General features: G+C 35.5%; 1 protein-coding gene across 1 annotated transcript; it reads right to left on the bottom strand.

Moving 5' to 3' along the window:
- Window positions 1-12,904: 12,904 nt before the first annotated feature.
- Window positions 12,905-25,925, bottom strand: LOC106070453 (leucine-rich repeat-containing protein 45-like). Its single transcript, XM_056018689.1, has 18 exons — window positions 25,774-25,925; window positions 24,029-24,158; window positions 23,677-23,825; window positions 23,177-23,238; window positions 22,978-23,048; window positions 22,251-22,429; window positions 22,022-22,150; window positions 21,446-21,558; window positions 20,428-20,486; window positions 20,213-20,290; window positions 19,890-20,025; window positions 19,164-19,241; window positions 18,903-19,014; window positions 17,922-17,992; window positions 17,196-17,381; window positions 16,404-16,577; window positions 16,121-16,268; window positions 12,905-15,363 (listed from the first exon to the last, which is right to left on the bottom strand). Exons 2-18 carry the CDS (start codon window positions 24,115-24,117, stop codon window positions 15,179-15,181), a joined length of 2,019 nt encoding a protein of 672 aa, XP_055874664.1. The 5' UTR covers window positions 24,118-24,158; window positions 25,774-25,925; the 3' UTR covers window positions 12,905-15,178.
- Window positions 25,926-26,606: the final 681 nt, after the last annotated feature.

Below are 26,606 nucleotides of genomic sequence, written 5' to 3' on the forward strand. Positions count from 1 at the left end.
TCTAAAACAGAAACACAGAAATACTTAAGTGTTTCCGCCATTTCTTTTCAGTTTGTAGCGCATATTCTCTCCCTTTATATTTCGCCTACCGCTGAGCCATGCACCCTCTACTATACCCATACCCTCAGGTCCCAAGTTGGGAAACGCAGATATTATATGGAGTTAGTGAACTGAAGACTCCTGGTTTGAATCTGGCTACTGACCACTATGGACTATTAATAGCAATGACGTTTTCCTTCATGAAGCCTCTTCTTCCTCCCCCACTTACACACACACACACACTTACACACCTTCACAAACAAGAAGTGAACTAGCCTGGAAACATTTGTTGTTTTTTTTATCCGGCGCTTTTTCGAGACCGACATATCGACATACTGAGCACAAAGTCAACAAGATTATAGGCTAAAAATCACTCGACCATTTTTTAATAAAGATTGAAATAGATTTCAGCATACGATCTGTGCATCAACACTCCCCCATCTTCCCCCTCCTTCTCTGAGAACACAGCGATTTGTTTGGTCACTTTGTCGTTTGGTGCAAACCAATTATCAATACTTCAGCTAATTGAGGTGGATTGCGCGTGAGATGTTAACACTGCAAGCTGTTTACTTAAAACACTTTTAAGTTCTTATAAGATAACTTGCATTGCATGCCGGGAAAAATTGCTCTGCTTCCGTTTATAGTTATGAGAATTATGGGTAAAAATGGTTAACATCCAGTTGTAAAGGCAAGGACATGAGATATGAATCAAAGTCTAGGAAGTCTAGTGCCAGGAGTGAGCGCCATTGTTTATGTCTCTTGTTAACTTCAGCTGAGGAGAGTGGGTCCTCGATTTACAGGTTGAATACAGAGTTGTTCATTGTTTATTTGTTTCGATTTTGATTTGGGAGAAGTGGATAGATTCTTGTATCTCATAGTGAGTGGAGCAAGACATTTTGAAAATCTTGGTATATAAGAGAGTTTGTTTTATTTGGAGGCTGAAAATAGTTTTTTTTCTGTTACACAAAATATTCAAGTTCTTAAATATTTTAAGTACTTTATACAACTGTGGACACCATTGTTGTCAGGATCAGATGTAATATAAATTCATATTCTCTGGATCTTATTAAATGTTATATTACATGCGGTGCTCATGAAATGAATTATTATAGCCTACATAAATAAACTATACATTTATGTAAACCCTAGTTATCAAACTTTATAGTATGAATGCTACGAAAACGATACAATATAAAACAAATGTTTACAAGTATAAAAGTTGGCACCTACTTGATATATAGGTCCTGGCAGAACAAATAAATATCAAGAGTTGGGGATAAAAACTTAACAAGTATTAGAGCTTCAAATATACACCTAAAGACATTTTACAAAGAAATGAAAAATTGACAGAGACAAGACTATACAACACTGACGTAGGAAAAAGAATAAACACTCGTAGTTTTTCATGATAAACTAATCAAGGTCAAGGGCGCTCAGTTGAACTACAAAAAAAAAATGCCAGGTAAATAAAAGCTTTAAAAATAATTTGATACTGCAGTGCTGACTATTTCTCAGACTGTATCATGTGACTTTACACCGTATACACCAAAAAGCTTGCAATGGATAGATTATCCGCCATGCATGAAAATCTCCAATCATCAGCATCTTTCCTTTGTGTTCCTCATGGAACCTGGGGTCTCGGTAAGAACACGTCACGCTCCACGGTCTCTTGCTAGTTTTATTAATGGCTTCTCAGCTTCTTCTAGTACACCGCGTCGCCACGTTCTTTTTGGTCTTCCCATATGTTTTGTGGTCCTGGGGGTTCCACTCTAAGGTCTGTCTAGCTCAGCGGTTCTCAACCTTTTAAGCTCGGCGACCCCTTTTTACAATCCCCCACTCTGCCGCGACCCCCCCCCACACACACACACACATACATCAATAGAAGAGTAGACAATACCAATCCATATTTTCGATGGTCTTAGGTGACCTCTGGCAAATGGACAATCGACCCCCAAGGGGGGTCTCGACCCACAGGTTGAGAACCACTGGTCTAGCTCTTGTTGTTGGTATCTTTTCTCCACTTCCTCTCTAAGATCTGCACCTCTGTATTTCTCTGTTCACCCATCTCCCACAGTGTGATATTTTCTACTTTGTGGTACCAGTGTATTTTCAAGAGATTTCTCAGACATCTGTTGATGAAGATCTGTACTTTTTTTTTGTTGTTGCTTCAGTTGTTCTCCATGTTTCAGAACCATACAATAGGACCGCCTTGACATTAGAGTTATAGATTCTTAATTTACTCTTGTTAGAGATGTGGGGAGATTTCCAGGTTGGTTTTAGGTTTTTGTTTTACATGTTTCGGATGTTCCTTCAGAGTTGAAGATAGTTTACTTCCTAGTCCAAACCTCCCGCAGGACGACGGGGGATGGGAGCGGGCAGGGCTTGAACCCTCGACCGTCGATAAATCCGAACGACAGTCCAGCGCGCAAACCGCACGACCAGGCAGCCATAGGTGTGCAAATGTCTGACGCGCAAGATTTATACGACGTTTAATGTCTTCATCTGTTCCACCTGATACACTGATTATACTCCCAAGGTATATCTTGGTCTACTACAGCGGTTCTCTACCTTTTATGCTTGACGACCCATTTTTAAAATCCCCCACTCCGCCGCGAGCCCCCGCGCGCACACACACACACACACATACAGCAATAGAAGAATAGACAATAACAATCCTTTTTTTCAATGGTCTTAGGCGACCCCTGGCAAATCGTCAATCGACCCCCAAGAGGATCGCGACCCACAGGTTGAGAACCCCTGGTCTACTACAATACTAAAACTAACTATTGTGGGAAGCTAGACAAAAAGCTGCAGTTGACAGCCTAACAACAATCCTCCATTTTGTCCCTTACATGAGTTCTATTTCTTTATTATTTTTTTAAATATCTAAATTCAGACAATACCATTTAAAAGAAAATCCAAAATAATTGCCCCAGGCTACATATCTATCTATAGATGTTGAAAGAATTTTTTAAAAAATCCAATTGATTTTGATTGTGTGTAGGTTACTTGTATAATTAAGGTTCTTTATCATTTTAATTCTTCTAAATCGTAGTCATTGAGCTTAAGTTATTGTGTTATTGAATGCAGGGCAACAGATCGTCTCTGGCTGTAGCAATCAATAACATAGAGTAGTATGCACAATTTCTTCTTATCTTATATATTAGAGACGTTACTTCAAAAAAAAGTAACATGATACCATAGTTAGCACTGCAGAATCAAATTCTTTTTGTAGCTTTTATTGAGCTGGCATTTTTGTGAAGTTCAACTTAGCATCCTTGACAAGTTGACATTGATTAGTTTATCGTGAAAATCTACGAGTATTCTGTTTATTCTTTTTCCACAGCCACCGAGCAGAAAGGGAAGCACTAACACTAGATGCTACCATGCTAGCAAATCATCCCAGTACCCCACACAGTCAGATTGTCTTTCTAACCGATGCAAAAACAATCTTTAAAAAAAAAACGGGAATACTCTGATTTCTTTTATATAAAACGACTCAGGACAGCACATATAAAGCTCAACAACAACAGCAAAAAAAAAACTGTTATTCAATGGATACCAGCACATTTAGAACTAGAAGGAAATGAGAAGGCTGACACACTCGCCAAGAGTGGGAGAACAAACTCACAATAAAACATTGCACTCTATCTGAAGAAACTAATAGTGAATAAAATTAATGAGAAATGGACAAGCTCTCATCCGAATCACAAGAAAGATGACACATATTTATAAGCTATCCCGACAAGATCAACGCCTAATCTTTCGCCTCAGGACCTGACACAACAGAATGAGACAACATATGCACCGGAAGCTCAAAATTGGAACCAGCGAAATCTGCCCATGTGGAGTATCACCAGAAAATGCCGACCACGTCCTCCAAAACCGCTCTCTTTACCAAGAGACCCGTATTAGACACTGGCCCCAAAACACCCCAATAGAAAGAAAACTATATGGGGAGCTCCCTGATTTGGAAACCACTGCGTAGTTCATCTCATGTATTGGTCTAGTCATCTGAACACTCAAACATAACAATGAGAACGAAGAAGAAGAAGATTCTTTGTCCACGTCAGTGTTGTGTAGTGTTGTCTTGAATATCTGACAGCGAATTACTTTTAACAACCCTATTCGAAATGACATTACAAAGTAAAAAAAAAACACAGTATTTAAGATTTCAAGACCATATGTTGTTGTTTTAAATAAACTCAGACTATTGTGTCCTGTGTCTGAAGTTTCTGCGACAGATGGTAAAGGATAGGGTTTGAACTTGAAACCATCGTAACGACAGTTTGAAGCGTACATGCTACCATGAGACCAGACAGTTAACACGCTACTCATGCATATAGTTTCATTTTTTTTTATACTGCCATATACAATCCAAGTGTTGTCTATTGCTAAGTATGTGTTTGTGTGTGTGTTTATGGTCATTCGAAGCTTTTTTTTTAATGGGTTATAAAATAGGTTTATAACGTAGACTATATATATAGTCAATGGTTTATACAGTATTTATAATTTTGATTCTTCTATTATAGCTCTTTATTTTCACAATCATTTAGTACATTTTATTAGTGCATTGATTGAGTACTGTCATACAGTGCTTTTTATTGGTACAATTTATTAATGGACTCGGTGCACTTTATAAATGCCTATTATTAATCGATATTTACATTTTAATAGTTTAATCTTTTTACTGACACATTTTATTGTGATTTAGTGAACACAAAATTATGATAATTTAATGGGCCTACAGGTTAAAGTTCAAACTCAGGCTGTCTCAAGTCTACAGAATATTCAAAATAAACTTTCTTTTTTATCATTGTCTTAGTAATAAAAGTAAAAAATAAAGTAAACTACCACTTTCAGACTTTTCGATCCTTTTCGAGGATGTAATAGTCCGTTTCTATAACGAGGGTGTCATGTGGCCAGCACAACGACCAACCGCCTTTACTTTTCCCCAACTAATGTCAGGTACCCATTAGACTTGGGTTGGACTCATGGGCGTCCTAATAATCCCGAAAGTAAAAATCCCAGTCTACACCAAGATTCGAACCTGATACCTGGAGGTTCGAAAACCAAGCGCTTTAACATTTACACGACATTGATGCAAAATAATGTGGCACTATATATGGAATGATTTTGAATAAAGCTTTATCCATCAGGTCAGAAAATTCCTTTGTATTTCGAAATTTCTAATTCTTTAAAATAATTATAATTGCCAAAAGTGCACACATTAAATAGGTATACACTCTCGGAATATTCTTTACTCAAATATTATAACTTTATCTTAACTGTAATTTCTAAAAAAATCAATTCAATTTTGTAGTATAACATAATAACAATAATTACCTCCCTGAAATGTACTTCTCTCTACTGACAGCACCAGCTGTGGTGTCCGCTATTTGCATATTTGTGTATGTGCGATATAATAGTTCATATTGAGAGAGATGTCAGCTGGTGTGAGTGTGTGAATAAGTCCAGAGAAACAAGGAAAGCGCGAGAGATCAATGAGCTAAGTATGTAAAGTCCTAGCATTTTTATCACGCGTCTGCGTTTTACTGACTACAGCTCACAGTCTACGGATATCTTCGTTAGTTCTGCGCGGTAGTTGAAAGATCAAAGCCTATGTTAAAACAAGCGTTTCTTTTATACGATTCGTTCTTTAAGAAAGTCTAAAAATAAAATTTCACTTTGAAATTAAAAAAAAAAAGGCATTTAACTCTCTACCAGTTATAAGGCCGCCTAGACCATACGATGCGCTTGACTTCCAAGCCGAATGGTTACAGGTTCGAATTCCAGTGAAGACAAAGAGTTTGATTTCGGGATTTTTAGGGCACCCCTGAGTCCACCCAACTTGAATGGTTACCTGACATTATACTATTTTTTTTCTCTCAAACATTTAATACTGGCGCCCCAGACAGCGGTCCAGTTAGACCACAAAAAATATCATTCACTGACCCTGTAGTCATCTACGTGGGCCTGGGGGTAGTGCTTCAGAAACTCATTCTCTTGGCGTCTACAACACATTATTTCTTCTAGTAAAAGATTGCAAGCTAAAATAAACTAAGAAGAGGTGAAACGGTCGGTACTGAAAGGTGATATTCTAGCCTTGTATGCCCTTGCCTTAAGGCAGCCCCTCAAACATGGCCGGTTGGGTCTTCTGCATTTTTTTCTCAGCCTAGTTCTACGTTCATTCATGATGGCCGATCTCCTTGCCTCGTATCACGAAACTCCGACACGCACGGCTTCACACCATGAGAAGCGATCGAGAGCTAGTGTTTCCAAGCCTTGATGGAGCTTTCAAGTGGTGTCTATGTAACGCCTGTGTCAAGGGCCTGAAAGCACAACCCTGCACACAGATACCCACAAAGAAGTTGGTTGGGAAAGCGATCTTCGGGTAAACGGACTACGAGTCCCACCGATCGTAATTCAGACTTTTTGCTGTGTCGTGGATATTGTTCATCTTATTGTTCATCTTATTGTTCATCTTATTGTTCATCTTATTGTTCATCTTATTGTTCATACAAAAGCTATAATAATAATCTTCCTTATATAGCATTAATAGAAACAATCATGTCACAGCATAGAGTGAACCAATAACTTCAGCTTTACCCAGTGCTTTTTTTTGTTGGCTGAGTGGTTAAACGCTCGGCTTCTGAACCTGAGGTCCTGGGTTTGAATCTCGGTGAAGGCTGGGATTTTAAATTTCGGGATTTTTAGGGCGTCCCTGAGTCCACCCAACTCTAATGGGCACCCGACTTTAGTTGGGGAAAGTAAAGACGGCTGGTCGTTGTGCTGGCCACATGACACCCTGCTTGTCAACCGCTGGCCATAGAAACTGATCTTAACATCATCTGCCCCATAGATCGTAAGGTCTGAAAGGGAAACTTTTTTTTTGTAGGCAGCATAATTATAGCTTAGGGCCCTCCACCCCCGAATATTGTTTTTAAATAAAAATTAAAAGCCTTTTGTTGATTACAATGGGAGCCATATCTCAAATAGCTTGGTGCCTTGTAAAGTCTAATTCCTTTGATGGAGAAATATTTTCTGATCAGCAAGCTAACTAGAGTACCACTATAAGAGTAGAAACTCAAGAAAACATTAAGAAACTGGAACAGACACAAAATAGAGCAGTGAGATTCATAACAAACGAATATTCCCATTTGACTAGAGTAACACCTTTAGTAAAATCCCTAAATTTAGAAAGCCTTCAGGACAGAAGGCTCAAAAGTAAAGTAGCAATCATACATAAAACACTGAACCATAATCTTCAAATACAAAAACCAAATTTAATTAAATACTCTGAAAGACACAAAGATAAAGGCACATCCCTCGTCCCATATGCTAGGACAAATTTGTACAAATACTCCTTCTTCCCTAGTGCTATTAGAGCATGGAATGGGTTGCCTGAGCTAGCCAGGAAAACCATTGACTTGGCAGAATTTAAGTCATTGGTTAATATGCATGACTAAATGCATGACGCGTAGGACGTAATCATCTTCTTTTTTGAAGTAACGTCTGATAAGATGGCTGCCTGGTCGTGCGGTTTGCGCGCTGGACTGTCGTTCGGAATTATCGACGGTCGAGGGTTCAAACCCTGCCCGCTCCCACCCCCCGTCGTCCTGCGGGAGGTTTGGACTAGGAAGTTAACTATCTTCAACTCTGAAGGAACATCCGAAACATGTAAAACAAACAAACAAGAATCTCGGTGAAGGCTGGGATTTTGAATTTCGGGATTTCTAATGGGTAGGTACCTGACTTTAGTTGGGGAAAGTAAAGGCGGCTGACCACATGACACCCTGCTTGTTAACCGCTGGCCATAGAAACTGATCTTAACATCATCTGCCCCATAGATCGTAAGGTCTGAAAGGGAAACTTTTTTTTTGTAGGCAGCATAATTATACCTTAGGGCCCCCCCACCCCCGAATATTGTTTTGAATAAAAATTAAAAGCCTTTTGTTGTTTACAAGGGGAGCCATATCTCAAATATAAAGTCTAATTCCTTTGATGGAGAAATATGTTCAGATCAGCAAGCTAACTAGAGTAGCACTATAAGAGTAGATTCAGAATCATAGGTTGTTATAAATCCTCTATTTATTATTTAAAATCGAAGTTAATCTAATAAAAGACATAACTAATAATGCAACCATCTCATAACAACTCTCTAATAGCAATTGAGTTGATTTAAGCACGCATTAATTAGTTTCATCCCAGTTCCCTGTAGCCACGAAAGACAATGTATTTGAATAAACAAGAGTCACTTAATTAATTATAACACACTCAAGGTAATCTTATCTTATAAAATACAGACGTAAGCTAACAATCTTCCATTGAATTAAGGCATTTGTCTAATGTAACAAATGCGCAATAATTGTAAGAAAAAATAAGTCTTCCATTTACTAGCATATTATTTACTGATGTGTTTTGCGAAACTATTATTAACGAATGATAATTTCGCAATTTTAGAATTCAAATATTTTGTTACCTGGTATCCTAAATTATGTTAATTATAGTTGAATAAGAAAACGTGATGATTAAAAGAAAAACAGGCGACAAATAAACAGCAAGATGATCTTCGGATTTACCTTCCAATGAGTTTGCACAAATACCTAGTACTACGCATGAATAAATAGTCCCTAGTTGATAATTTACGTTTTTCTCGCTTTGTTTTGATACGTTTGTCTTTCTCAAACAATAAGTCTGCCTAGTAGATTATCTCCCTTTAACTAGTTAGATGGTTTTAGTAAAATGTTGGGACATTTTTACACACACACACACACACACACACAAAAGCACCATAAAACTAATTAATAGATCTAGTTAATCTTCAAATAATCCTTACATTGGGAGAAATCGATTAGTGTGGTAAACATTTCTACCAGTGGTGAAAGTGTTCAAGATAAGATTAGATAAGATAAGATAAGACAATTTTGATTGACTCTAAACAAATGGAAACTTTGACTACCGTTGTCCACCCCAGCATTCCTATAACAATAACGATATAGATGTAAGCACGGACAACACTCGCAAATAAACACGCATACACAATAACACGCACACACAGCACACATAGGCTACTGTGTTCTTCTTGGCGACGACAAATGACATGAAAACACCCTGGCTGAAAGTGGAATAGAGGAGTTTTAAAATCTTTCTGTTCTAGCCGTAATGGAGAGGAGACGACCACTTCAACCAGATCTGATATAACTGTGGTTTAATGGGTGCAGATTGTCTTTCAGAATTGTGTGTGCTTTAGAAAGGCTTCTTTTATGAAAAAATTCTTCTAGGGTAGATTGTGTTCGAGTGATAAGAATGCTTTTTTAATTAGTCTATTTAGTCAATATCTTTGAGCCAGTGAAGTATTTTACCAGACCAGCAGGTGATGGTAAAGATAATTTGACTACTGGTGGTTGTTTTAAAAAAAAAAATTGCTTTGTCAATTTTAAACTTTCCTAGCTTCATTATGATGATACTGTGATATGAAATTGTTTTCCTTCTTTTATGTATTTCATGTTTTAAAACATTCTTTAACTGTTCAGCATGTTGCATACACTCGAGGAGCAAAACTTAAAATGCGTGTGTGTAAACAAAGTGGATGGCGGTAGCAACAACCCAGTCGAAACTATGGCATATACTTCTGACCTTGAACTAGATCTATGAATATCAATGTACACAACTCTATGTCACACGTGTTGCTTGACATGTGTCAATGCCATTGTTTGTGTCAATGTGTTGCAGCACTTTTAAAAAAATGCGCTTCTACTTCTTTCCGTTAGTGATTCGGTCTGAACTACAAAATAAAGGATACAAGACTTAAAAGTAAAGTAGCAATTATTCATAAAACTCCAAACCATAATCTTCAAATACAAGAACAAAACCAAATAAATACTCAGAAAGACACAAAGATACATATTTCATTGCAGTTTCATATGCTAGGACAATTTTTTACAAATGCTCCTTCTTCCCTAGTGCTATTAGAGCATGGAATAGGTTGCCTGAGTCAGCCAGAAAAAAACAACGACTTTGACAGAATTTAAGTCATTGAAATTAACATGTATGACTAGATTGACATAGGAGCATGCGTAGAACGTAACCATTTTCCTTTTTAAAGTAACGTCTGGGTATTTCTGGGTATTCTAGCTCGAATAGAAGTAGAACATTGTTAAATACTTTTTTTGTTTAAATATTGTCTTCCTCATTCTATAAAATTGTCAGAAACGAAAATTAAAGCAAACACATACACACCGAAGACACTTTCCATAAGCTCTAAAGAGCAACCCAGGCGCCATTTTGCCCTCGCTGGCATAGAGGAAAGTAACTGGCAGCGGATAGCCTCTGAAAAAGACAGTTGTCACAAAGGCCGCTGGTACCACATTTGAGACCCAAAGAAAAGCCCTTATTGAAGTCAGGCGCAGAAGACGAATAGAAAACTTAAATAGACCGCCGGCGGACAACGGCTTTGTCTGCACGAGATGCGAAAAATTATGCAGGTCGAAATAGGGTTTGCGTAGTCATGTGAGACACTGCACTCATTCTCAATCTTTGCAATTGAAGTCATTGCCATTATTATTTGCTTCGGAAAAAAGAGTGTAAATTTCTAGCATAGGCTTTAAAAAAAAAAAGTCGGTTCAAATATTGGCCGCGGGCCGCAGTTTGGGTATCACTGCTTTAATGTATGAATTTTGTTTTTCCCATTAGTTTTATCAGGACAAAGATGTAGATAGATCTATCTGTGAGAAGTTGACCGTATGGCGATTGTTTTTCTTGAGCTGATAAGACAAGAACGTATTGTGAAGTTTTCTTTTGATGGAATTTTAATTTACACCTAGAAGTGTACACAAAGAATATACCCAGTCTACAGACTTAAACTGAAAGTCTTGTGAATAACTCTTGGCCAACGGTCACAGCAAAATTAATTTGTCATTAACAGATTCAAACATTAACCAATTACTTGTAGGTAATTTTTAGTTGTCTCCCTTATATGTTTTGTTCATCTCTCTAATGACTATCGAGGGGGCCAGTGGATGTTAATTATTTGCCCAAGATAGATAGCAGTAGACATTATCGTTCATTTTGTACTGGCTACATTTGCATATGCATACATGTGTGTACTGTGTGTGATAGACCTATAGTTTTTTTTTTTTTTTTTTTATAAAACAAATCGCTGTAAAAAAAAAAAAATTTTAGGACAGCTGATATAAGCTCAAGACCAATCACGTGCCATGTTGACCAGCAGACATAAGTAGTCATAATCCCGAGGAAACTATCTTCATTGAGATCCGACTTCTGGAACTGTGGTCCACTCTTAGAGATCTAATGGTCAACATCATGATCAGTGATAGATAGCGAGGCAATACACAAGTTTCCAAGCAGTACATTTGTAGACCCTAAAGACACAAATCTCTTATATCATATTGTTACGACGTGGGGTTGAACTAAAGAAAATAACTCACCGATTCTCAGATCGCTGGTATCTCTTCGATTGCAGAAGTACAATCCAACTATCAATATCCCCGATAAAAAGAAATAATGTCACCATCTCCAAATCAAATTTACATATCCCGATTCACTAACACAATAGAAAACAATCCTCAATCCTCAGTCAAGAAATCCAAAAAATCATAACTAAAGTTTCTTAACACATATACACACTAGTTCAGGTCATTTACACCCAACAGCATACACAAAAATCACCCTACTTTGCACGTGGAAAAAAAAGGTTAGTCAGGGAGGAACAGGGTTACAACAATATCCTCATCCATAGAGCCTTTAGAGCATGGAACGGGTTGCCTGAATCAGCCAGGAAAACAAATAACTTAGTTGAGTTTGTCTATAATTAACTGCGTGCCATATAGATACGAGGAGGATGTAGAACCATTTTCATCAACCAAAAAAAAACTCAGTCTTTAAGACACAACAGGCAACAAAGGAAGACAGGGACACAGTGGCGTAGCTAAGGACTTTGGGGCCTGGGGGACTTGACCTCTTTAAGGGCCCCTGCATTTTAGCATTCACAATGACGACATGAGATAATGGGGTAATATTTAATGTGTGGGAAGCGTGGTCGAGAGGCCAGGTGCGCTTGAACTTGGCTACCTAGAAGGGGGCTCGACAAGTAAAAACAAGTTTCAGACACTCATTTGGGGGCCAGGGGGAATTAAAATTTTGGACCCCCCCCCTTTCCCCCACCCTAGCTACGTCACTCCAAGGGCAATAGATAAGACAATACAAGGGCAATAGATTTAAGACAACACAAGGGCAATAGATTTAAGACAACACAAGGGCAGTAGATTTAAGACAACACAAGGGCAATAGATTTAAGACAACACAAGGGCAGTAGATTTAAGACAACACAAGGGCAATAGATTTAAGACAACACAAGGGCAATAGATTTAAGACAACACAAGGGCAATAGATTTAAGACAACACAAGGGCAGTAGATTTAAGACAACACAAGGGCAATAGATTTAAGACAACACAAGGGCAGTAGATTTAAGACAACACAAGGGCAATAGATAAGACAACACAAGGGCAATAGATTTAAGACAACACAAGGGCAATAGTCATTAGATGAATATAAAAGCAACAGAAGGAATATCAGTATCTATCTATATATATAGTGATCAAATTAATATAATCCATTGTATTTTTAACTTAAGTAGAGTCTGTAGTGGTCAAATTAAAACAACCCATTGCTTTTTTTTAGTTTAAATTAAACAGTTTCAATGTTTTTAAAACATTATCATCAAAGTGACTTTGTACAAGATTCCCCTTTTGCTCTCTGCTCTACTGCAGCTAGTAAGTCAAACTCTATAAATGAATAAAAAAAAAAAAAAAAAAAGAAATACAAGAAACTCTTTAATTAAGAGAATGACAATCAGTATTTTTTTTATTGTGTATAATATGATAATATGAATTTTGCAGACTATATTTGATCCTAAGTCAATCAAAATTTGTTATGTGAAAGAGTTAAGATTACATTCACAACATAATTAAACTTTCAGAATGGAGAGTTCAATTCAGTGTTAACTTCTTTCTTTAATCATTTCATCAAACGTATGCAGTGTATCAACTGAAATGATTAGATCTAGTACATATGAGAAGCCTGCTACTGCTCAGCAGTTCAACTTGATTCAAGTTTAATGCCAAGAGTAGTGCAGGGAAGATGTTTAGACAATTTTATGGTCTTTGTTTTGTACTGAAACTTAGGAAGAGATTGATCTTGGTTTTACTTAGGAAGAATAGCATAGAACAAATGATAATATCAATAATAAAATAATAATAGATCTAAATATCACAGATTGCTTCCCGTAAACCTGAGATAACTCTGATTGGTGACAGAAAAGGAAGGACTACACCTCCCTTAGTGCTCTGGTAAGAAACTGGTCATATGGTGTAGTGCTTTATAGCCTCCCTTAACTCTCGGAGTCATGGAGACTCATACAAGATATGTTACACAGTTTCCTTGGTCTAAATAGTCATGGCGAATTTGGAGGGTGCAGGCACTGCAGAGTATTCACCAATAAGACAGTGTCTGCTTCCCCTGAACCAAAGACTGTTAAAATTGAGAATTTCTAGAATATGTTTTTAATGACAATTCATCTGAGTTCACAAACTTGAATATGCATTCCATACTGTATGTATTACTTTTTATTTATTTTGTTTTCATGCAAACAATGAAAAGCTTTGAAATGTTGATTGTTATAGCATCTTTGCACATCAAATCCAACACAGCTGTTTCCACCTCAAAACAATCTCTATAAACAGAAATATTAAGAATTTTGACAAAACCTGTTCAGTTCAATGAACCTGAGGAGATGAGCTAGGGATAGTAACTCATTTAGAAGAGACGATTCCCAAACTTAACAACTGGTCCCTTGCAGATGATCTTGGATGATCAAATCTATGGAAGCTTAACCAGAAAGAAAAGCAAGCTGAAGTCAGAGTCAAATGAAAAAAATAACTAGACTAAGCAATTGATAGTCTTCTTGGAGATTTTTTATCATTTAGCAAAAGAGTTTTCTTACATTTTGTAGCTAAAAGGGTTGTGACATTCCTTTTACCCTAACCTTGACCTCTCAACACACGTGCTAACAACACAGTGACCCTCAGAAAATACAATAAGTAGAAACTATTGGAATCATGGAAGGCAAGTAAAATTGGTTGGAAAGAGAGAAGCAACTCTGGCAAAAAAAAAGTGTTTTGAATTCAAAGGGACAGAATAACTCCTGGTGTTTTTTTGTTCTGTTTTTATAAGTTTTGGACATTCCTTCAGAAATGAAGATTATTACATCCTAGCCCACACTTCTTGTACGGTGACAGGAAATATGGTTCCTAATCTGGGGTTATGGTTCCTAATCTGGGGATATGGTTCCTAATCTGGGGTTATGGTTCCTAATCTGGGGTTATGGTTCCTAATCTGGGGTTATGGTTCCTAATCAGAACCATTGTGATGACAGTCTGAAGAACATACCACACAAGCAGGCAAGCCATTCCTCTAATTTCTCTACATCCACAAATTAATCTAATTTTTGTTCATTGTATTTCATTATATAGAGCTACACTTACTGCCATTAAACCCAGCAAGCAATGTGGCCCTAAACCTAAAACAAATATCTGGGTGATAAAAATGGAAGATGCAAAATATTTTGTTACCCTAAATAAAAAAAAAAAAAAAATTCATGAAGTGACAAACATACATTCACATTTAATAACACACTCCAACTAACTATCCAATCATTGTAATGACTAGCTAAATAGACTTTTAGAAATATAAATTCAATACAAACAATTTTTTTTATATAAATATATAAAGATATAAAAATGTACACACTATATATAGATAGGAAAAAAAAAAAATTTCCAGTGTTATACTAAGTTCTGGCAAAAGGATCAAGTTATAAGTGAACTATCAAAATTGTTTTCCCTTCTAGTGAATCCAAAAGAAAAAAAAATATCACTGATTTGTATATGAAAATCGAGTTGCTAAGTCACAAAAACATTGAGGCTGGAATGGTGTATACTACACCTTTTATACAGAAAGTTATGATACAAGTCTCCAACTGGAAGTGAGTGATGACATGTTATGAATTTGTACGAAAGCTTTTTTTTAACAATTAAGGACTTAGCGGCAGACCTAGCTTCACCTGGAAGACGTGCCCTGTTTGCCGACATAATTCAAGATGGCTGACTGTAAAACTTGCACCCTTTGAGCTTCTTCCTCTCGAAGACGTACAAGCTCCAGCTCCCGACCTTTCAACTTTTCTTCCAAGAGCACCACTTCTTTCTCTTTTTCTTCCATTTGTCTGCGATGTTTTAACATTTGTTCTGAAACAATGTAAACAAAAAGAACAGTGAAGAAAAAAAGAGTTTAAGTCCTCGATTAACATGCATGACTAGATTGACTTAGGGACATGCATAGGTCATTATCATCTTTTTTGAAGTAATGTCTGTATTTTATATGATTATAAAAAAAAAAAAAAAAAAAAAAAAGTAAAGTTCCCCTTTCAGACCTTGTGGTCAATAGGGCAGATGATGTAAAGGCCATCTGTTTCTGTAGCCTACGGTTAACAAGGGTGTCATGTGGCCAGCACAACGACCAACCGCCTTTACTTTTCCCTAACTAATGTCAGGTACCCATTAGAGCTGGGTGGACTCAGAGGCGCCCGAAGATCCCGAAATTAAAAAATCCCAGTATTCACCAGGATTCGAACCCCCGTCCCCGGTTTGGAAGCCAAGCCCTTTACCGCTCAGCCACTGCGCCTCCTATAAGATTATAAGATAAGGGGAAAGTACACACAAGATGGACAGTAGGCAAAAAAATAATTATAACAAAGGACTTAATTGACTGTAGGCACAAGGTGAACAGTAGGTATAGTGTGGACAGGGTCAAGTGTGTTAATAGTTTGTTTTTTTTAATTTTATTTGTTTATACTTGTAAATTTGGAGAGCATAATAACAAATTATAAACCTTTTTTAACCTTATTAAAACAAGAGTTAATAGAGAAAAGAAAAAAGTTAACAGACATGTTTCCCAGACAAACGGATAGTTCAATAACAAAAATTTTAGTAGCAAAAAATTTACCAGACATCTGACTGTCGACAGTGGCCAGTTTTTCTCTCATCTCTGATTGAACTGATCTCTCTTGATCAAGTTTGTTCTGTAATTTGTTCAGTTCAGCTTTGACCTTACCAACTTCAGCCATTGTGTAATTATTTTTCTGTGCTAGCTCCTGAGTTAAAAACAAAAACAACAACTAAAAAATACATAAATAATAAAAATAAAAATTAATTAATTAATCAAACAATTTAAATAAAAATAAACGATTTCTTCATAATTGCTTTCATAAACAAGACTTATGACTTACTTGATTCAATTCCTCCATCTGACGTCGAAGATTGTCAACTTCCATCTGTAGATTGCTATTTTTATGTTGTAATTGTGAAATGGTTGCTACCTGCTGATTGGTCAGACTCTGTAGTTCATCTCTACTGGTTTGTAGAACTCGAATTTTCTCTTCCAGCTGAACATGCCGCTGTTCCTGAATTAAAATAAAATCTCAAAAACTAAAAAAAAATTTTTTATCAATATAGGTAAATGAATTAGATGCACTTTCATGAGAATGGAGTTTAAAAATAATTGAGAAAACTTACAATATGAGATGTATGATGAAAAAAAAAAAGATAAAATTATTACAAGCAAATTAAAAAATATAATATAAACATGAATTTAGGATTTTTAAATTGCTAAATATATTCTAAGATCAGTGATGGAAGGAAAAAATAATTTCATTCAATAAAAAATCTTGAACTGTAAATTTTAGAATGTTCGCAATGGATATGATCAATATATAAATGATTGACATTGATAGTACTAAAGAACATTTTAAAAAGTCAGATATCATTAAAATACAACCCGTAATGAGTATAATTCCATAAAGTTGTTTTTGAGTCTGAATGCAATAGAAAATAAACATAAGCTCATGACCTTAACAAGTGACTCATTTTGTCAGGAAATTTTTTTTTATAATAAGCTAGTACAATATATGCATATTCTTATAATATCAAAGTCTTATCCTATGTTTGACAGTGCTCTACTGCATTAGTATGTATTCAAATATACCAGTGTCCTAGTCGAGTCCTAGAGACTTAACAATTACCTCTTCTGACTTAAGTCTGTGCTTCAGTGTTTGCAACTGTTCCTCCGCATTCAGTTTGTCTGAGACATTGGTCGACTTAAGACGACTGATTTCTTCTTCCATGTCCAGCCTCTGAGACTCCAGCTTAGAAATTCTGTCTCGGAGAATTTTCTCCATGTCTTCACTCTCTTGTTTCATGTGAATCATCTGGAGAAACATTTCATTGGTTGATCAAGTACAAAACACAAATAAATCATCTGGAGAAACATTTCATTGGTTGATCAATTACAAAACACAAATAAATCATCTTAGCAACATTTCATTGGTTGATCAATTACAAAACTAATAAATCAAAAGTTTAAGATGGTCATGTAGATGTAACCTAAAAGTTCCCCTTTCAGACCTTGCCATCTATAGGGAAGAGGATGTAAAGGTCATCTGTTTCTGTGGCCCACGGTTAACAAGGGTGTCATGTGGCCAGCACAAGGACTAACTGCCTTCACTTTTCTTCAACTAATGTCAGGTACCCATTAGAGCTGGGTGGACTCAGAGGCACCCTTAAGATCTCAGAATTAAAAAATCCCAGTCTTCACCAAGATTCAAACCTGATACCCCCCAAGTTAGGAAGCTAAGGGCTTTAACACTCAGCCACCTTGCCTCCAGATGTAACCTTGTAAGTTCTAATTAACTTCCTGGCATGCAGCTGATAGCTTTACATCAGAAGTGAAAGTGAAAGAATAAACTCACCTCCTTTTGTTTATACTGTTCAAAGTCTCTCATAGCTTCCTTCTGTCTAAGTTTTTCTTGGGTTATTCTTTCTGCAAAAGAAAAATTGATGCTAGTTAACCAATGTTTTTCTATAAAACAGTGTGTTGAGAAAATTCTTCTACCATGTGCTGATCTTATCTTCTAAAGTAAACTCCCTTGGCAACATTGAGGCTCATGATAACGAGAGTGTTATGAAGCCAGGACAACGCATTTTGCTTATACTTTTTCCAACATCACCCCGTAGAGCTGGTGTTTCAAAAAGCCAAAGGATTTCAACTGTGACCTTTGGTTAAAGCTAGTAGACACAATGTTATATGGAGTGAGTGTGTGTGTTTCCTAGGTAACAATGAAGAAAGGTAGCATCGATTGTTGGTCTAGTAGAATGATGAAACTATAACAAGGTCTATCATAATCTATGTTAGGTAGGTGATAGTAGAATGGGAGACAACAGAAAGTCAGGATGTGTTTCTGTAGTGATTTAAGATTTTGTTTAAAATATTATTTCATATTATTATTACACAGTTTATATTCATCTCAAGTTGAATCTGCATCTATTGCCAATAAAAGTTATATTGAGTTTTTATTTAAGAAAGAAGTTTGTTATTTAAAAGTTAGTTAATGTAAATAGAATACACCGACATCAGTTAGTTTTACTAGCCGTTTGGAGCTATCATCCAATGACCAACTATCACAAATGTTCATTAGTGACAAAGCAGGGGAAGTGATCAACATGATTCAACAATTCACTTATTCAAAAGAAACAATCAATAAATATTTTTATTTCAAACAAAGAAATGGATTAAGGCGACTTAATATGACACACAGTGAAGATGATGTAGTCGCTGGAATCATTTTTTTAAAAATACTATGCACATGACTTCAACATTTCTAAAACTGCCCCGTATATCTGAGGATGTTTCTAGCCCCCGTTGTATTTCATGAAACATTCCTATCACTGACCTTCATATTGTGAGCCTTTCATCGTCAGCTCCGACTGAAGGTGTGTTACTTGTTCTTTCAAGTCGTAGATTTGTTCTTGTTGTTGCCGACATTTTCTCTCGAGGTCTTCAACCTGCAGACATACAATATTTAATTTATAACTTACAACAACAAGTAAAAACCTAGACATCTAAATTACTCTTACTTCAATACTATTACAAGAATTTAGTCCAAAATAAAACAAGTCACACAAAAATTTTTATGACAACACTTAAACCTTACTTTATTTTGTAGTTGCATATTTTTATCTTGTGTCTCAGAAATTTCTTTTAAGTATTTCAATTCTTCATTAGCTCTGTCCTGCATTTGAAGAAAAGGTATTGGTAAATAGTTGGCTATGCAAATTTAATCAAAATTTACATTCATAAAAATCATAAAGCTTGACTTCAGGATAATATGTTATACTCCCAAACTTTAAATTCATCTATGTTGATTCATTCTTAAGTATGGAGTAACAAAACTAGTATTCAATCCCAAGAAATTTATCTTACTAGCTTATTGCTCTAATCACTACCATGAATCACCTGCCTCAGAAAGATTCTTATGGTCCACTGGCTAGACAGGATCACCACTGGAAAATTGTCAGGGAGTAAAAAGCAGTAGCCAATGTAAAAGATACCTTTCTCAAGTTGGAATCCAACATCATAAGACAAGCATTTACTTGGAACCCCCAAGGAAAGACGAAGAGGGGATGGCCCAGAAATACATGGCGCTGAGATTTGGATACAGATACCAAGCAGGCGGGACAGCTGAAGAAGCTCGCCCAGAGCTTAGGCCCCTTGAGAAAGCTGGTTGGCAGCTTATACCCAAGATGGAACCACAGGCAGAGAGGAAAGAACTGAGTTGATCAAATGTACATTTAATATCTCTAGATCTGCTCTTCCCTAAAATTGCAACCCACTGTACCCTTCCCTTTCATGCTGATTGATCAGAACTATGAATATTTACTTCTTTCTCTTTGCGCATCTCAGTCACATGATTAGCTGCCAACTCTTGCATTTCTACTTTAAGTCTGTTCAAAGAAGAGTTGTATTCATTAACTTTTTGTTCAGATAAGGCCAACTCTGTTTCTGCCATTGACAATCTGTAATTTAATAAATAAAAGCATAAGAAAAAAAAAAAGCCAAATATTTAGCTTAGAAACAAAAAATATAACAGTTGTCTGTCAAAAATTATGCTTTAAAAATTCAACTGTTTAAATGGTTCTTGTTACAACCAGCATTGTAAAATGTTTTAAGTACTTATAAGTTTGGAAAGAATGAAGCACTTACTTTGCAGCCAAAGAGTTAAAAGCACCTTTGCGTTCTTCTAGAGCTAGCTGAAGATTTCCAATTTTCTCAGTAGAAAATCTGGCAAAAAAGAAAAGAAATATGCTACAAGTTGCTAAAAGTTGTTTTTTTTAAAGTAAAATAAGACACTTGCTGGCATATAACTATCAGCATTAAATTGAATATGTTAACAGCCTATTTAGAAATGAGTGGTATACCTATGAGATTTCCTGTGGATTTCTTGTTGATTATCTAGAGAGGTGAGTAGTTCATTGACCTAAAGTAATATTGGAAATGTAAGAATGATGTTGAAATGTATGAATGATGTTGAAATGTATACATGATGTTGAAATGTATACATGATGTTGAAATGTACACATGATGCTGAAATGTATACATGGTGTTGAAATGTACACATGATGTTGAAATGTTAGAATGATGTTGAAAAGTACAAATGATGTTGAAATGTACACATGATGTTGAAATGTTAGAATGATGTTGAAATGTACAAATGATGTTGAAATGTACACATGATGTTGAAATGTACACACTTGAAATGTATACATGATGTTGAAATGTATACATGTATAACATAAAAGTTACTCTCACTCTTGTCATCCAGGGGGCTGAGGGCTTTGCACTTCTACCATTCACAATGCAAACTTATTTATACTATGCTAACTATTGTAACCAATGATATTAAAATACTAATACTTTAATCCAGTTTTTCATTACTGGGTGCCTGGTGATATGGTATGCGCTCTAGACTGTCATCTCCATGGTCCTGGGTTTGAGCTTGGCCTGCCCCTATTCCCCCACCATCCTACGGGAAGATTGGGCAAGGGATAAAATATTCTTCAATTCTGAAGGAACATCGAAAACGTAAAACATTTTATTTCAAGGCACTCCCCATGCGGGTACGGTGACTGAGTGGTTAAGCACTTGGCTTCTGAACCTGGGATCCAGGGTTTGAATCTTGGTGAAGACTGGGATTTTAAATATTGGGATTTTTAGAGCGCCACTGCGTCCACTCAACTCTAATCGTAACTGAACTAAGTTGGTGAAAAGTAAAGGTGGTTGGTCACATGACACGCTGCTTGTTAACCTTTGGCCAGAGAAACAGATGACCTTAACATCATCTGCCCTTTAGATTGTAAGGTCTGAAAGGTGGTACTTTACTTTTTACTCCCCATGCTATAAATAAAGAACTAAAGAAATATCCATATTTCTATGAACCTGTAGTTTTTTATCCAGCTCCAACTCTCTGATGTGTTGAGACATTGTTTGTGTTCTCTTGAGGTTCTCATCAATAATGACCTGTCTATCAGCATTATTTTGTACTGCTGTCTCTGGAACACAACAGAGTGTACACAATTATGAGTCTTTCAACTTTAAATATAAAGGAGGTGTGATATGTGATATGTAGATTAATTGCTTGGCTCTCAAGGAGGCTTAAGTTTGAATCCCAACTCGAGCTGAATTGTGTTTGATGAGTGCCTAAATGCAACAAGGAAACCTAAGCTATAGAATGAAAAAAAATGTTTTGTAATAGAAATTCAAGACAAAAAAATGAGCTCATAAAAATTAAGTTTACAAAAATGGTAGTTTAGGAATGATAGTTTATGGATTTCATCCTTTAATTATCCATTATATGTTTAGTAAGAGTGTCTACTGAGCAACTGAGTACAGATCTAAATAAAAAAAAATTACACATTTTATGTTTATAAATCAAAATATTTTTCTCTTTTTGGAAAAGGTTGTAAAATTAAGATTTAAATAACTACAACAGTCTGTGGTGAAAATCTCACTAACCTATGGATTTTGAAATATCTGTTGGCACATTATTTCCTGCTAATTCAAGACGACTAATCGTTTTATTACTTTGTAGCATCTCCAGCAGAGCACGCCCACCTAACAAGCCACAGTTGTTCCATCGCAAATCTGAACAAATGTTATATTAAGAAATTGAACATCGAACATCTCTCTTAAATGTCTCTAATGCTTAAGACTTTTTCCAATAAACAATTTTAAAAAGTCTTACCAAGGGCCCGTAAATGAACGTTACGTTTTAGAGCAGCTGCCAACTCTGATACGCTGTCATGGCTGATTTGGTTATTGCGCAAGTCCAGGGCTCTTAATGCTGTATTCGAACCCAATCCCTCACAGAACACAGCAAATGAGTTGTCTAGCATCCCCATACCATTCCATTCCAAACATAGGCTGATGTTGGAGAATAATAAATAGATAATTGAAAAATTGAAACATTAATTGTTGTTAGTATTTTGCTGAAGCAATTATGATTCACTTCAAATTGGTTAAAACCAAAAACAAATGTAAAATAAGTTGTTTGATAATACTGTGACCATTGCTGCAGTAAAAATTCAGAACGAAAGAAATACCCAGTTATGGTTCATTTAATTATCCATTAAAAAAAAAACACCAAAAGACATTATTTCAAGCAAACATTTTTAAATTCATAGATACAGTACAAGTGATGTTGATCATTTTTAATCAAGTAAAACTTCTGGATACTTCTAGATCAAGAAAAAAAAACTAGGTCTAAACCATTTACATATTTATAATTTTATTTAATTCTATACTAATAAAACGAAAATCAAATTGTCATATAAATGTACATTTTGCATCATTCTTTCCTTTGGTAGTTTTCCAGTAGTCATTAATTGAAATAAATTTTACAGGCCTATTTTTAAATACTCTAAAGAAATCTAGACTATATGCTGTTTAAAATCTTTTATCTTGTTACCCACCTGACTAAAGATTTGTTCTGGCGTAACATCTTACCAATGGCTTCAGTTCCTGCGGCATGTATATTGTTTCCCTAAATAGATTTATAAGCATTAATGTGCAAGTTTATTCACTCAGAATTCATAATAGAATAAAATCAACTTAATTTTCTTTTTAGCTTATTTCATTTTTGCATATCATTAACTTAATTATAATTTGTACCTTTAAGTCCAGTTTCTTACAAAATGTGTTGTATGCAAGTCCTTGAGCAAGACCTTTAATGGCTGCAGGTGAAATGAGAAAAATTCATAAAAGATAAAACACTATTTAAAAATAAATTTTAAATTCAAACTTAGCATCAAATGTATGCTCTGACCCACAAAATTTAGCATCCTGACCTATTTAACAGGTGCATGCTGTTCTACTTAACTCTATCTCTTCGTAATTATTGTGCATGAGCTGACAGAATTATTCATTTGCTCATTTGCAGTTCACTTCCGCTGTTATGATTAAACTTCTATAACTTTGTTATCAGAAAATATTTTATTCGCCATAGAATTAAAATGGGAATCCATGCTCTTTTTATGTAACTCAAGTTAATGTTTATAAAACCAAGAAAGTAATTTAACGTGGTGAAATCAACGATGGTATGGTCAATTAGGAGAGAAAGAGTTAAAAATATTTTTACAGGCAGCTTAAATGTATCAAGACAAATGTCTCACCATCTTCTGCCAGCATGCAATCAGCAAATTTAATTTCAACAAAGGTTCTGTCTGATGCCAGAGCTTTTCCAAGAACACAACAGGTTTTAGGGGTGAGGCTATTGGTGGAAAGGTCAAGGACAGCTTTACTCTTGGACCCAACTTCCAAGCTGAGAAATATAGCCATCATCAAGTAAAATAAAATAGGATTGTATAATGATAGTAGTAAAAATTATTATGCAAAAAAAACAAAAAAGATTAAATTTATAGTAAGAAGTTACTTTTAGAAAAGTTGATTTTAAAATAAATTTGAAAACTTTTCATATGTGAGCTATAATTTAAATAATGTATTTATAAAAAAAATATTTGTCACCTTTTGAGTTTTTCCAGAACACAGTCTTGTGGGTCAATATGATGATCTTTACAAAGACGTACATAAATATGTCGAAAACTTTCCATCATGGTGAACACTTCTTAACAGAATGGTTTTGTTCTCTTTTACTCTGAAAGTGTTAAAGTACTTCTACATATGAGTGAGACTTGAGTACACACTATGTATCCAATTTGAGTATCAAATACACACTATGTATCCAATTTGAGTATCAAATACACACTATGTATCCAATTTGAGTATCAAATACACACTATGTATCCAATTTAAGTATCAAATACACACTATGTATCCAATTTGAGTATCAAATACACACTATGTATCCCATTTGAGTATCACATACACACTATGTATCCAATTTGAGTATCAAATACACACTATGTATCCAATTTGAGTATCAAATACACACTATGTATCCAATACATACCAAGTAATATGTAGACAATAAAATAAATTAACACATCTCACTCTATTAGCCAAATAATGTTAATTTAAAATTGTATTTGAGTGTAATTGGATGTGCTGAGCTGCTCTTGAGGTGTGCACCATATGCAATTAAAGTGTATTAATTATAATTTTTTTTCTTGAGGTCTATAATAAGATATTTATAAAGCTTTCCAATATACACTTTTCACAACCACACAGCAAACTATAGGAGGTATAATTAAGACCTACCAGTATGTCTATAGTTTCTGTTATGCTATGTTAAAAGTAAAATATATTTTGCAAACCCTGCACCTTTAGATAGCCCAGACAGCTGCGATTCATTTTTAAAAACGTGTATAAACTGCAGGTTATATGTAAAAAAAAATATAAAAAAATGGGGTGTCCAGAAAATTTTTTCAAAAATCTCCTCCTTATATTTTGCCATTTAAATACTGAATATAAAAAGAAGAGTAAGTCAAGAGAGTGTAAACCGAACTTTTTTTTTTTTGTGTGGGGAAAAAAGAGAGAGACAGTTAACGAGTTAAGGAAAGACTAAAGTAACATGCACTTAGATCAAGTCTGTAAAGTCTAGTAGTGGAATGTGTGAGGAAGGCTGAGTCCTTCCTCATGTCATGTGATCAGTCAAGTGAAATTTTCTACATTTCTTGATTTCACTTGGCAGAATTTAAGCCATTGGTTAATATGCATGCCTGAATGCATGACGCGTTGGACGTAATCATCTTCTTTTTTGAAGTAAAGTCTGTATTAAATAAGATAAGAAGAATATAATATTATAATTAGTCATTTAGAAGAAAACATCACTAATTAATTGTGATAATGACTGGAGTGTCTAGCTATTTGATTTTGAGAAATGACTTAAAAGAGAAGCAATTTGTAAATCACTTCATAAGTCTAAAAATAAATTCATAGTCATGGTAAGTATTCATATTCATAGGCTTAGGCCACTTAGGGATCTAGATGAATGACAGATCTAAAATAAATCTAGAGTCTAAATCTAGGCCATTTTCTACATTTCTAATTCAGTAATTTCTAGGGTAGGTTAGGTAGGGCACAGGACTGACACTGACAGGTGGTTCCACTACTTAGTGACTATAGTCTACTAGAGTCAGTAGAGTAGATCTAGATCTACTATAACTATACTATAGATCTAGTTGAAGTTCCAGTCTAGACTTGTCCGGCAACAAAACAACGATTGAATAAAATTATAAATCAAATATATAACATATTAAATGACCTAAAATGAGAATGAAAACGTCATAGAACTACACCAAAATGGATACCTTTATATTGTACAAAAGATCGGTGCGAAAAAGAATAAATGAATGAATCTAGTCTAGCTCTAGAAGAGAATTTTGGTTTGTTAGAGCGTCGTTTGTTTCCATTTCGTCAAATTATAGTATTTTTTTCTTTCCAGTTTAAGCAGTTCAAAAGAAAAAAAAAAGGATATAGAATATAGAGGTCTATAGAAGATTTATATCGCATTATTATTTATTACCATTGTTATTATAAAATGTAAAATCTTTTACGTTTCTGATGTTCCTTAATTCAGTGTTGAAGATAATTTACTTCCAAGTCCAAACTTCCCGCAGGGATGGCAGCGGGCAGGATATGAACCCGCGGCGGGACCATCGAGAAGTCCTAACGACAGTCCAGCGCGCATATCGCCCGACCAGACAGCCATCTTATTATTATTACTAAGTGTTATGGTGTAACAGGGTTACCAGACGTCCGCAAAAGGAGTACATGCCCTCTTTTTGTGTGGTCGTGTCTATCATCCGTCAGGTAAATGCCAAAATTTTGAAAATGTCCGGCATATACTCAGTTGCTTACAACAATGGCAAATCTGATCTTATCTTGTATATTACAGGCGTTACTTCAAAAAATGAAGATAATTACGTCCTATGCATTTCGTGTGTCAATCTAGTCATGCATAATCATGCATAATCAATGACAAACTCTGCTAAGTCGTTGGTTTTCCTGGCTGATTCAAGCTACCCATTCCATTCAGCAATCCATCATATTGTTATAAACCTGCTTGGTGACACAGAGGGGGTAGGGATGTGACTGTTTAGACTACGCAAATCGCCCAAAGCCAGCGCTACACGAGCGGTCA

The sequence above is a fragment of the Biomphalaria glabrata genome, chromosome 2, assembly GCF_947242115.1.
Source record: "Biomphalaria glabrata chromosome 2, xgBioGlab47.1, whole genome shotgun sequence".
Classification (NCBI taxonomy): Eukaryota; Metazoa; Mollusca; class Gastropoda; family Planorbidae; genus Biomphalaria; species Biomphalaria glabrata.